At 53.9% G+C, this 13,608-nt stretch overlaps 6 protein-coding genes across 6 annotated transcripts; 2 read left to right on the top strand and 4 right to left on the bottom strand.

The window, feature by feature from the left end:
• Positions 1-1,944: 1,944 nt before the first annotated feature.
• Positions 1,945-2,959, top strand: N7510_001458 (uncharacterized protein; the record flags this gene model as incomplete). Its single annotated transcript, XM_056973385.1, has 2 exons — positions 1,945-2,422; positions 2,478-2,959. The coding sequence occupies 2 exons, from the start codon at positions 1,945-1,947 to the stop codon at positions 2,957-2,959; spliced, it is 960 nt and encodes a 319-aa protein (XP_056838502.1).
• Positions 2,960-3,390: 431 nt separating this feature from the next.
• Positions 3,391-4,206, bottom strand: N7510_001459 (glutathione S-transferase family protein; the record flags this gene model as incomplete). Its single annotated transcript, XM_056973386.1, has 2 exons — positions 3,391-4,115; positions 4,179-4,206. The coding sequence occupies 2 exons, from the start codon at positions 4,204-4,206 to the stop codon at positions 3,391-3,393; spliced, it is 753 nt and encodes a 250-aa protein (XP_056838503.1).
• An 827-nt stretch (positions 4,207-5,033) lies between these two features.
• N7510_001460 (Hsp70 family protein) lies at positions 5,034-7,991 on the top strand (the record flags this gene model as incomplete). The annotated part of the gene is made up of 1 exon (XM_056973387.1): positions 5,034-7,991. The coding sequence occupies one exon, from the start codon at positions 5,034-5,036 to the stop codon at positions 7,989-7,991; it is 2,958 nt and encodes a 985-aa protein (XP_056838504.1).
• Positions 7,992-8,458: 467 nt separating this feature from the next.
• On the bottom strand, positions 8,459-9,232 carry N7510_001461 (uncharacterized protein; the record flags this gene model as incomplete). Its single annotated transcript, XM_056973388.1, has 1 exon — positions 8,459-9,232. The coding sequence occupies one exon, from the start codon at positions 9,230-9,232 to the stop codon at positions 8,459-8,461; it is 774 nt and encodes a 257-aa protein (XP_056838505.1).
• A 443-nt stretch (positions 9,233-9,675) lies between these two features.
• Positions 9,676-12,108, bottom strand: N7510_001462 (SDA1 family protein; the record flags this gene model as incomplete). The annotated part of the gene is made up of 4 exons (XM_056973389.1): positions 9,676-11,542; positions 11,598-11,885; positions 11,941-11,976; positions 12,062-12,108. The coding sequence occupies 4 exons, from the start codon at positions 12,106-12,108 to the stop codon at positions 9,676-9,678; spliced, it is 2,238 nt and encodes a 745-aa protein (XP_056838506.1).
• A 430-nt stretch (positions 12,109-12,538) lies between these two features.
• Positions 12,539-13,417, bottom strand: N7510_001463 (40S ribosomal protein uS7; the record flags this gene model as incomplete). Its single annotated transcript, XM_056973390.1, has 4 exons — positions 12,539-12,856; positions 12,910-12,990; positions 13,051-13,153; positions 13,284-13,417. 4 exons carry the CDS (start codon positions 13,415-13,417, stop codon positions 12,539-12,541), a joined length of 636 nt encoding a protein of 211 aa, XP_056838507.1.
• Between the last annotated feature and the right edge of the window lie 191 nt (positions 13,418-13,608).

Consider the following 13,608-nt stretch of genomic DNA (forward strand, 5'->3'; position numbering starts at 1 on the left):
ATGGTACCGTCTGACTTTTAAGATCCGATCCAACCAGCAAACACAGCCTGCTCAGAAGTTAAACGCCCCTGAGAAAAAGCAGGCGCCCAGCCAAGGGTTAATATCACCCGGCTTCTAGATTCCGAGACATGGCGCGCGAGCCTGCAAGCCAAGAGCGTAGGGCTCTCAGTTAATTGCGATTGACTCGGGGGACGCATGGTAGTTGCATGGACTCTGGCTGATCTGGCCCAGATCCGTGTCTCACTTGTTGTTTTTCCCTGTTTTCCATCTCCCCGTGCACGCTTCCCAGTTCCATCGCTACAGTACTTCGCCTACTAGCATTTCTTGTCATCTGCAAACCCTTCCGGGGGCAAATCCCGCTAGCCTGGCAAGGACAGGGGATGTATTCCTCCGGGGCACGATGACCTTGGAGTATTAGTACACAGGAGTAAAATAATAATAAATATGGACGCGAGCCATCGCTTCCGAGACACAAATCGGGTTGGGCGCCAAGGCTCCAAGCGGGCGTGAAACCGCCATTGACATCACTAAGACCAATACCCCTGGTGCTCGGTATCGCGCCAATAATCGTGGGCTCTCTGGCCCCTGGTTCCAGGGTTGCTCTAGTGCTAGTGCTCGCCAGTACAGTTACCACACGCCGGTTTGTGGAGGGGTCTTGCTCTGGCGTTGCCAGCTCACACCTGGACCTAGTGGACTGTGGGTCAGCTTTCTCTGTCGGACGACGGAGCTAGGGGTGTTGCGGTCATGTAACGTTACCTGCACTTCTTACACCTCCGCCAGGAACACCCGAGCGATAGTTGTTTTGTTGGATGATTTTGGACGTGTCGAGTCTCTTCATCTTCGCTGTTCCATGATTATTCTGGACTCGTATTCTCGTGATGGCCCCGGATTCCTGCAGGAACTCGTGGTTTTCACGACTGGTCCACTGGGCAGACCCTGACAGCCGAACGCCATGACCCCTTCGGCTGCTTCTCCGAATAAGAGCGGGATCTCGAACGAACGAAGCGACGAGGATGCAATCCACCAATCGTGATCTAGCCAAACATCTGGACCCAATGACTTTCCACCTTAGGGCTAGCCGTCTACATCGTGGCTGTTCATTCGTGAGGTTTCCCCACAAAACCCTGACACGCTCGCTGTCTCTTCTCTGCTGCAGCAGGAAGATCGATGATTGAGGTGTCTGTGGGATGAATTGGCAGTGCCACAGCCAGCCTCCTCCTGCCGGCGGACGATTTCTAATCGAACGAGGCATGGGAACCAGTTTCTCTCCGCTCTCATCGCGGTCGACAACACTGACCTGGGTAACCATGGCCACTCTCCCCTGCAGCCCAGGTGAGCTATCGAACGGGCTTTTTCCGGACAATACAAGTGGGTACCATAATAATAATAATCTTATGGGGACTAACAGGTGGGCCCGACACCTCCGGACCCAAAGGGACTAACTAAATCGACTCGCTCTATCGCGAGGTGAATTTATCATTGGTCACTCCCCTGTCGCCGAGCCAACGACGCCTGAGCTAGTCTCTTAGCCTGCATCCTTCCGACGCATCGTGGCCCTAACGCTCCGTCTAATCTTGGATCCACGGAAGAATACCCGGCTGCAGGATCCGCTCTCGGTGGAGGCAGGGCAGGGTACAAACATGTTTCCCTCTATCGCCCCAGCATGGTTGACCAAGGTGGTACGGGCTCGGCTCCCGCACTATGCCACGAATAGAAGCAGACAGACCGGTTTTGCCCTGCATCGTCGCCACGTCCCACTCGCGTCCAGCCGAACGCTGGGTCTAGTCCGGGCAGGTACATAAATGCGCCTGTCATCCCGCCGGGCCATTTTTCTGGCCCATCCTCACTCTCTTCTACTTTCGAACCGCTCTATTTTCCCGTTTAGGAACCTCCATTCGTTACAGGTCCTATAGCCTTTCGTTTATTGACAACATACTCGACAACATGCGTGCCGTCTCTGTCTTTCTGCTCTACGCCGCCAGCCTGGTCTCGTCCAGCGCTCTGCCCAACGTTGCTGATGATTCCGCTCTAGCTGCCCGCAACGGTGGCGATGAGAACTGGGGCCACGGCGGCGGCTGGGGCCACGGCGGTGGTTGGGGTCACGGTGGTGGTGGTGAGACTACGCCTTGCGAGACCGACACTCAGACTGCCACTCCTCCTCCCGAGACGTCGACTCCCTGTGACACCACCACTACTCCCACGTCGCCTCCTTACGAGACCACCACTACTCCCACGACGACTCCTTGCGACACCACCACTACTCCCTCGTCGCCTCCTTACGAGACCACTACTCCCTCGTCGTCTCCTTACGAGACCACTACTCCCTCGACTACTCCTTGCGACACCACCACTACCCCCGCTGTGACTACTCCCCCGAGTACGACCACCATCACCGTCACCTGGACTACCACTACCTGCCCCTGTATGTATATCAACTACTCTCCTGGATTCCCACAATGGCTAACAATGATGTGCAGTCTCCGTCACCACTATCACTAGTGGTTCGGTCCCCGTGACCTCGCCCGTCACCTCGACCAAGACCATCACCACCTCCACCGTTGTGACCTGCACTGGTGGCTGCGGTCCTACCGTGACTGTGCCTGCCAAGACCACCTGGACCACCATCTGGACCACCTGGACCACCACCACCTGCCCCGTGGTGCCCACTACCATCAGCGGTACCACGACCACGATGACCCAGACCAGCACCATCATCGTCACTGGAAGCCAGACCTCCACCTGCGTCATTCCCCCGGTCACCATCGTGCCCCCGCCAGTGTCTGTCCCGGCCAGCTCTGTCCCCGTCGCCACCTCGACCCCCTACGTTCCTTCGGTCACCCCGGCCGCTCCGTCCTCTCCGAGCGGCGCGTCCCCGACCTACAACGCCGCCGCGCCTCTGTACCAGAAGTCGCTGGCTGGCGTCATCCCCGGTCTGGCTATGCTCATGGCTTTCTTCTAAGCATGGGAACGAGCGTCCTGATTTGGAATTGGGGTTGGGATTGGGATTGACATGCTATGATTCCGCGCTGATATTCTGGTCAACATACTGGTGGTAAATGGATGAGACATCGCCCGACGAAAACCCATAGAAAAAAAATTCCTTCTTCGAGTTGCTGACTGCCTGATCCGAGTTCACGACGGAGGGCTAGTAATGAATTAATTTATATAGTTGACCTTAATTCAATGTGTTTATTATTAGAGTCTGTGCATTCCAACAAGATCATCTCGTGCGGTTTATATCGTTGATATGAATCCATCGCCTTTTCTATTCTAGTAGATCCAGTGTGCAAAACACTACCAGGGCCTGAGGCTCTTGCTATTCGAATCTCCATTATTCAACGAGGATCCAAAACACCTAACGAATACGCATTGGAGGTGCTCTTCCACCGCCTAGGCTTTACCCTCCGCTTTAGCCGCCTCCTTCGCCATAAACTCCTCATACTCCTTAATATTATTAATCCCCTTCGGCATCCCATTGGGCTGCAACCCCTGCTCATCCATAAGCCGATCCCGAATCTCCATAGCCTTCTTCCAAGAATCCCGCGCCTCCAAACGGGCCTGCCAAGCCTGCACGTTCGGCCAGGGCGCGAGGACGTCCTCGCCAGGCGCGGGGAAAAGCAGCGTATCGAGGCGGTTGTTCCACGGCAGAAACGCGATGTCCGCGAAAGTGCAGTGGTCGCCCACGAGCCAGTCCTTGCCTTCGAGCGCGCCGTTCAGCACGCCCAGCACGCGGCGCACCTCGTTCTGGTAGCGCTCAATCGCGGACGGGAGTTTCTCGTGGTGCAGAACTGTGAACCAGCCCGCTTGTCCGAAGAAGGGGCCTTGGCCGCTGGTCTGGAAATGAAGCCACTGGTTCAGTAGATGGCGCTCGTGCAGGCCCGTGTATGTTAGCCGCTTCTCTGTGTCGTACACTTCTTCGAGGTACTGCAAAATGGCGCCGGATTCCCAGAGCGTGAGACCCGTGTTGGGGTCCACGATGGCGGGCACGCGGCCGTTAGGGTTGATGTTGATGAAGGGCGGCTTCTTGACGTCGTCGAACTTGAATGACTCAATCACATAGGGAATGTCAAGTTCGTGGCAGGCAACGACGACTTTCCATGGGTTTGGCCCAGGCGCTGGATTGTTCTGTTGTTAGTTCTTTGAACATTGCCGAAGTGTGTCTCTCATCTGGAACTTACGGGTCAGCCAGATCGTGATAGGCTTCATTGTGTTTGTAAGGGATCAGGCGAAAATCAGACAGGAGCGTATTTACAGAGTCTACAGGGCGAGCGGGGGAATGCAGTCCCTTCTCGTAGTTAAGTACAGGAACCTCAGGAAAGCATGACGCAGTCGGCGTTTGGGGCCAAATCTCACCACGATGGCTTTTCATTGGTAAGCATGTGTCCGTTTAGTTATTTCCATTACCAGCTCTTTTGGGCGTAGTTTTCTGTCTCATCAGGAAAAAGTATAATCGAATGAGACAGAATAGCTAATACTCACATTATTAGTAGACTGGTAGGGTGTTCTTCCGGGGTGATTATAGAGTTCGTTCTTCAAGAACCATATTATTCTTCGGCAAAGTCGAGTGTTTCGTCCAATCAAGACGTGCGTACTTGCCTATCAGCAGTCAGGAAGTAGACAACGTAGGCCCTTAGGAGTAATAAGGATGCTCCTCTACTTCATGTCGTGGGTATAGTTCCTAGGGCTGTCCGGCAGTGGATAAGGGGAGTGCAAACATACCGCTTTTGGCAAGTTTGCACCTCAAACGTGTCCTCCCAGCTTGTCGGTCTCCCTCATCGAAGGAGCTCCAACTTGCCAAGTGGCATTTCTGACAATGGCCTAATTCTTGTCCAGCGGCACATTTTATCTACCTGGACTCTCCTTTCCTAATCCACCAAAGCTGCCCAGGGCTATCTCCGTTTGGGCGAGGCCGATCACCGATATACGCACCCGGACCGTCTGGCGGACTGGTCAATTTGTGACCGACTTTATCCCGCAGATCAATTCTTGAACAATTGGCCTACCTCCGCAGCGGAGAGGCAACCACAGAGACCATGGCGTCCCGGTCACCAACCTCTCCCATCTTCTCCCTCGTCGTCCTCCCCTTCTTGATCTTCCTCCTCAGCTTCGCCGGCCCAGCCTCCGCCGCCGGCTCAGCTGTCCTTGGCCTCGATGTCGGCACCGAATACCTCAAGGCCGCCCTCGTCAAGCCTGGCATTCCGCTCGAGATTGTCCTCACCAAGGACTCAAAGCGCAAGGAATCGGCAGCTGTCGCATTCAAGCCAACCCGCGACCCCAACGCCCTCTTCCCCGAGCGATTCTACGGTGGTGATGCGCTCGCTCTGGCGGCTCGGTATCCCGATGATACTTATATCAACTTGAAGACGCTATTGGGGCTTCCGTTCGACGATGAGACGGTTCAGAGCTATCAGAGCCGGTTTCCCGCCTTGAAGCTGGAAAGCTCTCCAGGTGACCGCACTTCAGTCGCACTACGCAGTAATCGGCTTGGGGACGCGGAGAAGAAAGATGCGTTTTTGGTTGAGGAGATCCTGGCGATGCAACTTAAGCAGATCAAGGCCAATGCCGACAGCTTGGCGGGCGCGGGATCGGATATTCGCGATGTGGTGATTACTTATCCTGCATTCTACACCGCTGAAGAAAAGCGCAGCTTTGAGTTAGCTGTGGAGCTGGCCGGTCTGAATATCGAGGCCATGGTTAGTGATGGACTGGCGGTTGGCTTGAACTACGCTACCAGCCGCGATTTCCCCAATGTTTCGAATGGTGAGAAGCCGGAATATCATGTTGTCTTCGATATGGGCGCTGGATCGACCACGGCAAGCGTCCTGCGTTTTCAGAGTCGTCAGGTGAAGGATGTTGGCAAATACAACAAGACTATTCAAGAGGTTCATGTTCAAGGAGCCGGCTGGGACAAGTCGCTCGGCGGTGATTCCCTGAATGATCTTATTGTTGACGACATGATTGCCCACTTGGTGGAGGACAAGAAACTCAAGGACAAGGTCACCGCCGCTGAAGTTAGGGCCCATGGAAAGACCATGGCGAGACTCTGGAAAGACGCGGAGAAGATTCGCCAGGTCTTGAGTGCCAACTCAGAAACCCACACCAGTTTTGAAGGCTTGTATGACGAGAATGTCAACTTCAAATACAAGCTCACCCGTGCCAACTTCGAGAAGATGGCCAAGCAACATGCCGCCCGTGTACGATCTCCATTGGAACAGGCTGTGTCCGCCGCTGGTTTGCAGCTGAGCGACATTGACTCGGTTGTTCTGCACGGCGGTGCCATTCGGACTCCATTTGTCCAAAAGGAACTGGAGACGGTCTGTGGGTCCTCCAAAAAGATCCGGACCAATGTCAATGCCGATGAGGCGGCCGTTTTTGGCGCCGCCTTTAAGGGCGCGGCTCTTAGCTCGAGTTTCCGCGTCAGGGATATCCGTTCCAGCGACGCAGCCTTCTATCCAATCGCCTTGAAATGGAGCTCCGACGGCAAAGAGCGGAATCAGAAGTTATTCACAGCTACTTCTCACGTGGGCCCAGAGAAGCAGCTTACTGTGAAGAACCTGGACGACTTTGAATTCAGCTTCTACCAGCTCTTCGACCAAGCTAAGGAGCTGCCTGTACTGAGCGTACAGACCCAAAATCTCACGGCTTCCGTGGCCCGACTGCGGGATTCCTTTGGATGCTCGACCGCGAACATCACTACCAAGTTTTCGATCCGCCTCAGCCCCGTTGACGGACTTCCGGAAGTTGTCGGTGGGACTGTCAGCTGCGAAGTTGAGTCCGAGAAGAAGGGCAGCGTCGTGGATGATGTCAAGGGCTTCTTTGGGCTCGGCAAGAAGGATGAGCAGCAACCGCTCGGTGACGGCGATGATGAACCTAGCGAATCCATCACGCTTGAGCCAGAGACGGAGTCTTCCACAACATCGACTTCCAGCGAGTCTTCTACTACCACTGCCATCAAAGATAGCAAGAAAGCCACCCCTCAGACCAAGGAAGAGATCATTCCCATCAGCCTGAAGTCAACCACGCTTGGAACCAAGGCCCCTTCGGCTTCTGAGATGACCCGAATCCGGGGCCGCCTGGCCGCGTTCGATGCGTCGGACCGTGATCGTGTCCTGCGCGAAGAAGCCCTGAACGAACTTGAGTCTTTCATCTACCGCAGCCGTGATCTGGTGGATAACGAAGAGTTTGTCAAGGCTGTCAAGAAAGACCAGTTAACTCTTCTGTCCGAAAAGATTGCCACTCACAGCGACTGGCTCTACGAGGACAGCGACCACGCCAAGACAGCGGACTTCAAGCTGAAACTCAAGGATCTGAAGGATATTGTCGATCCAGCACAGAAGCGATTAAAGGAGAGCTCTGGCCGCCCACTGCACGTGAAGCTGTTGAAGGATCTAATCCAAAATGGTGAGGGAATGCTGGAGAAGATTCAGAAACACATCGAAGGAGCCGAGAAGGAATACTCATCCTCGCTCTCGGAGTCAAGCAGCACCTCCTCTTCCACCGCAACCCCAGCCGCTTCGAGCGATCCACTCGATGATCTCGATGAGGACGCGTACTCCCCCTCGTCATCCCCGACCTCCACCAAAAAATCTGCCGCGGCCAAGCCTACCGGCCCGGCGTACGGACTCTTCACTCCTACCGAGCTCTCGATCCTATCAAAGGCCTACGATTACGCCCATCCCTGGCTGGAGAACAAGCTCGCCGAGCAGGAGAAGCTCACGGAGTCGGATGACCCCGTCCTGACCCTGGCGGACATCGACTCCCGCATCAAGGAGTTCGAACGCGTTCTGAACCGCTTGTACAAGAAAATGGACGCCGCTGCAGATAAGGAAACCGGAGCTGCGGACAAATTAAAGGCCGAGAAGGAGCGACAGGCCAAGGCGAAAGACGATAAAAAGAAGACCAAGAAACAGTCCGAGGCCAAGGGTAAGAAGGCCACGGAGAAAGAGGCGGCCAAGGAAAAAGAGGAGGAGGATCGGAAAGACGAGCTTTGATTCCTTTGTTGGGCTTGGTGGTAATACATATCTTGCATTTGTGGGGGTTTACCCTTTTCTGTTTTCGAGTACAGAAGCATCATCGTCTTGTCTCTCTTGTATCTTACTTTTCTTTCCTTTTGGAGCTCATGCCTCATGCACCACAACTTCCCGTTGCACATCTTGCTTTGTTGTCTTTAGATCGATAGAAGAATTTTTATGGAGTTTTGGGTCGAATATTCGTTTCCCTACGTATCAGAGACAGGGAACAATGTTCTTTGTAATAGAGACATAGAAAGGCTAAGAGCTGGACCAAGCAGATTGCTCGACTTCAACACTTGAAAGTCACAAGCCTGTAGGTGGGTATTTGTACAAAAAAGAAAAAGATTAAACAAACCAAAAGACAGGGAGAAAAAAAGATGTTGTACACCAAAAAGCAAAAACAAAATGCCAACCAGTGACTAGACCCAATACAGTCCAAAATACAATCAAGCGCAGTCCATCTGCACATAATCAGCATCGACCTCCTCCCGCCTGCGAAGGAAAACCGCGTCCTCAAAGTCATCTGTATCCATAGCAGACGATTTCATGGTGTTCGGGTGGTGCCGCATGGCAAGCATATTCCGTCGCTGCACCCCGACCGGGGAGAGGATAGGGCGTGCATCCATGATCTGGGGACAAGTGTCGTCATCAATGAAGAAATATTCGCTGTCGCTGTCTGAATCGAGAGCCCGTTTCTGGCCCAGACCCGAGAAGGTGGTGTAGGATGACGTGGACTCCTGGCTGCTCGGCGGGAGGGAGAAGGCGTCTCCGTCGTCGTCGACGACGAATTGGTTGGGATTGATGGCGGAGGAACGGCCATAGGGCCCATCTCGTGAGTGTTTGGAGATACCGGAGAATGGAGCGAGTTCGGCGTAGCTCGTGCTGTTGTGGGGGTGGACAATATGCATGTTCTGTGGTCCGGGTGCTGAGATCACTGGTGATGCCGGGAACTTTTTCAAGTCGGTTTTGTAGCCCTCGGCGACGGATTTGCGGACTCGCATGCCAACGTTTAGCAAACTGGATTGGACTTTTGGCGAGACCACGGGGTGCGCTGAGAAGGTCGCGGCGGAGTAGTGGTTATGCGAGACGGGGCAGGCGTGCGAATCTGTCGAGTCGGAGGGCATCGAGGAGAAGAAACTGGTGATGGGGGGCTGGAAGCGCCGGCGCTTGGACAGGGTGACGTTGGTGGTGGAGGGCATCATGGTGTCGATGGAAGACATGTTGACCGATGCAGACAGCCTTTTCCTCCTCGTGGAGAGATGTCAAGGGGGGAGGAACGAGGCAGATAAGAATTGAAAACGATAAGAATGAACGAGGCTGGACGCGACGCGAATCAGTCATGTGATTCCGTGTTTCAATTTAGCGAAGGCGTTATGTAAGGCATTTATGCATTAGTTATGCCTCAGGCCATAAAAGTTGAGCCGTACTTATTGAAAGTATTCAACATAAGACAGAATATAATGCAGGTACAAGGGTCAGGGCGAACCCGAAGTACGATAGCCAAATCGATCCTTATACACGGCGATCACTGGCCTGAACCACAGAATTGTCTTTCTAACCTCAGAGGCTCAACAAAGACATACATAGTATAGTACTCGGCCTCCACAATATCGTTCAGGAATTATATGCCAAGGTATATTTTGAAACTATCTACAAAAAGCCATTACATACCCGCGTTACCTCTCTTCCCTCCACGCTTCTGTCGATCATGGTGCGCCTTCAAGACCGCACGCGTCTCAATAAGACTGCGCTTATTCTTACTCTTCGCCTTGCCAAGCGTCATAAGGAAGTTCTTCTTCCGTGCCTTCTCCCTGTTGGTCGTACTCTTGCCCTGCTCCTGCTTGCGCTCCTTGCGCCTAGCCTCCTTGCTCTTATGCTCCGTCTTGCCTTCCCTGGCGTGAGCGATGCGCTCCTCGCGAGTGGCCTTGGCGGCGGAGAGAGCGGCCAGACCCTCGATTTCTTCGGCAGTCAGTGGGTCGTCGGCATGCCGGGTCGTGGTCTGCCCGGGGCGACGGGACTTGGCGCCTGGCATGAGGGAGTCGACGGATGCTTGGGCCCGGAGCTCGGCTAGTTTGGCTAGATCAGCCGGTGTGAGAATCCGGGTGGTTGCGAGAGTGCTGAGCTTCTGCTGCTCTTGTTCGGCATCTGCCTTCTTCTCGCTCTCATCACCATCTTGCTTGGCCTTTTTGGCGGGACGAGCTTTGTCGTTGTCGTCGTCGGAATCGCTGAGGTCAATTTCAACGTCACTCTGCACGTTGATCCAGTCACCCGAGTCGTCGCTGTCTTCGTCATCCTCGACATTCCAAGCAGCCCAATTGTCTTCTTCGTTTTCCTCGTCATCATCTTCGGCATCAGATGGGAGACCCTTCTCCAGGTTCTTCTTGCGTCGCTCCTCCTCTTTCCATTTCTCCAAAAGTTCAAGACCCTCGATCCCTCCCAGTGCCTGCTGACCAAAGCGTTTTTCTTCTTTCTCACCGGACCGAAGGCCCATGGAAGCGTCCTTGCCACGGTCACGTCGCTTGAGCATCTGCGCTCCGACGTCTCGGTACAGGCTGAGCAGTCCCTTGGCAGCCATCATGACACCCTTGTCCTTGCTCTTCTTGTACATGACAAGATCCTGCAGTAACGCCTCATTCATCGCCAGCGGTTGGCGAGCACAAACCTCTCGGATAGCATTCATACCAGCGGTAGCAACCTCCGCGGCCGATGCTTCAGAGACAAATTCGTTTGCAATCTTTTGGATCAAAGGTTCGAGAACATCCGGGGGCACAAGCTCATGCGAAGCCTGCGCCAGTGATGCCAGAAATGAAGTGACAGAAGGTTGACGGGGTGTCAGGTATTTTTGAAAATAGGAATAAAGAGGCATGATGTGAAGTTGATGAAGGCCAACCAGACGGCTGACCAATTGCAGCACAAGAAGCTTCTGCTCCAGGTTCAGTTTGGCCTTGGTATTTTGAAGGTGCTTAGAGAACAGAGATTCCGCGAAACCCTGGGGATCATGAAGCAGATGGAGGGCAGAGAAATTGAGCGGGTGCGGCTGGTTCTTCTTACGCTCCTTCTTCTTGACGGTTGCAATCGCCTTCTGGGCAGCGCGGGCCTTCTTCTTTGTCTTCTTGTTAATTCCAAGTTGGTGCCTGACACGACCAACGTCGATGGCATCATCATCGCTGCTCTCGTCTTCCATTTCTTCTCGCTCTTTGTCGCCACCGAGGAAGAAACGGACGCCACCGACAATGACCTTCTCGTGCTCGGATAAGCTCGCCTCCTTCATAATCTCGACGGCTTTGGCGTCTGTCCAGATTTGACGCTTCCACAGCTCGCGAGTCAACTTGATTGCCCAAACACCCTTGGAGGATGTACGGTCCGATGTGACCAGGTTGAACAGCACAGTCTGCATAGTCCGGTTGAGCTTGTGGTTGACGGTCTTCGAGTTGGCGGTGCGGAGTTCGGAAAGGATTTTCTGGAACAGCAGCGCCCGTAGAGTCTTGCTTGGTGTCGAGATGAGAATAGGGAACAGGGTGTGAAGTAGTCTGTAGAAATTTTAGTTAGCGTCGGAATTCAAACATCTGATCAATGATTCCATACCTTGCCGAATCCATGAGATCTTTCTTCCTTAGAAGCATCAGACTACCCACGATCTTTTCGCGCAGCTCGGGCTCCAACACCAGATGATGTTGCATCAGCATGTCAATCAACTGCTGCGGAAAATCCTGCAAGATTTCCGGATAGCAGTCGGCAACGTGAGAGATGAAGTCAATGAGGTCGCGAAGCGAAATCACGCCAGTATCAGTGGCCGCGGAGGGCGCCGCCATGAAAATTTCTCGGTGGGATTCATATTGGTAGTGTTGGGCGCGGAAATCTTCAATGTAGGATCTAGAAGCACAAAACGGTTAGCTTTAAATTCAAAGCACCGAGTTATTTGACTTACTTGGGGTCTCTCCTTATTTTGTGTTGTAGATTGGGCCTGCGCAGCGCAAGGTTGAGGTCAGTGTCGTGAACCGAAAGTTTCTGAGCGGCAGTTGCGACGACCCCAAAGAAAGCCCACTTACAGGTCTGCTTCGACCTTTTCCAAGGCCCCGATCTTTCTTTTCACCATTTTCTTCTGTTCAGCGCCCGAGTACGGCGCAGCAATTCAGCGGGAACGAGAGGTGAGTGAAGGAGGTTGGGGGAGATCCGGCGAAACTTTTTTCTTCGCCTATCGATAAGCGGCCCAGGCTTCGCTTTGACCCAACTCGCTTTTTTTTCATTTTTGTATTCCCTTACGGACTGGACTGCCTTCTCGGTAACTACTACGTGGATAGGATTAATTGAAAAGAAATTTTCATTTTAGGAATGAGGCCTACAGGCCCTAGGTCTTCAGGAGGGCACCGCAACTACAGTGAAACGAAAGCCGTCCTCATGCTCTTGTGGGATCGTGCTCCCTCCAGTGCGGTAACGTGCCAACCGACTGAATCCTAGTATAACCCCCGTCCACTCCGGATACATAAACAGAGCACCAAACGGAGAACAAACCCAACACAATCCCTTTACCGGTTGCTCTTGGCAACACGCTCCAGCTCGTCCTTCTTCTTGATGGCGTACGAGTTGGAGCTGCCCTTGGCGGCGTTGATCAGCTCCTCAGCAAGGCACTCAGCGATGCTCTTGATGTTGCGGAAGGAGGCCTCGCGGGCACCGATGGTCAGGAGGGCGATGGACTGGTTGACACGGCGCAGGGGGGACACATCGACGGCCTGGCGACGGACGGTACCGGCGGAACCAATACGGGTGCTGTCCTCACGGGGACCGCAGTTGACGATGGCGTCGACGGCGACCTGGAGGGGGTTCTGGTCGGTCATGATGTGGATCTGAGGGCACACAATTAGCAACCACCTCATCCACATGAGTGTTTTTCACATACGATCTCGAAAGCGTGAGCCACAATGCGGGTAGCCATGAGCTTCTTGCCGTTGTTGCGGCCGTTCATCATCATCGAGTTGGTCTGCAATCACCGAGTTAGTCGCAACACTTTTATAGACCTGAAAAATGGAGGGAAACCGACAAGGCGCTCGATGATGGGGCAGCTGCCCTTGCGGAAACGCTTGGCGGCATAGCGACCGGCAGAGTGGGAGAGGTAGACGGGCTGGCGAATGTTCACGTAGTCACTGAAGAACGGGAGTCAGTCATCAGTCTTGAAATTTTTTGCCTTCGTTCTTTCCCCATCCGAAGTCTCGCTCCAAGCGAAGCAAAATGCCGAATCGCACACAGGGAACGAAGAGCGAGAGAACGACTCACGTCAACGAAATGTCGCGGACCTCGACGTCCTCGTAGCTCCACTTGTTGAACAGCTTGACCTGACCCTGCTCGGCCAGAACCTCCTTGGGCAGGACCGAGTAGGTCGCAACCTCGACATCCCCGTTGTCAGACATGTTGACTGTGGTCGAGGGAGGGATTGGTGGGAAAGGTGGTCGACCGGGTGTTGTTGGATGGGATGAACGCTCGATTCTCGGCGGGTCGAAAATAGCGGTGCGGCAGAGACTCGCTAAAGATTTGTGGGGTCACGTGGTTGCTGACTGGATTAGTGCCTGAGGAATCAATTTCGTCCCTGGATGGACCAAGT

The sequence above is a fragment of the Penicillium lagena genome (assembly GCF_028827675.1).
Source record: "Penicillium lagena strain IBT 129212 chromosome Unknown utg000001l_segment0_segment0, whole genome shotgun sequence".
Taxonomy (NCBI): domain Eukaryota; kingdom Fungi; phylum Ascomycota; class Eurotiomycetes; order Eurotiales; family Aspergillaceae; genus Penicillium; species Penicillium lagena.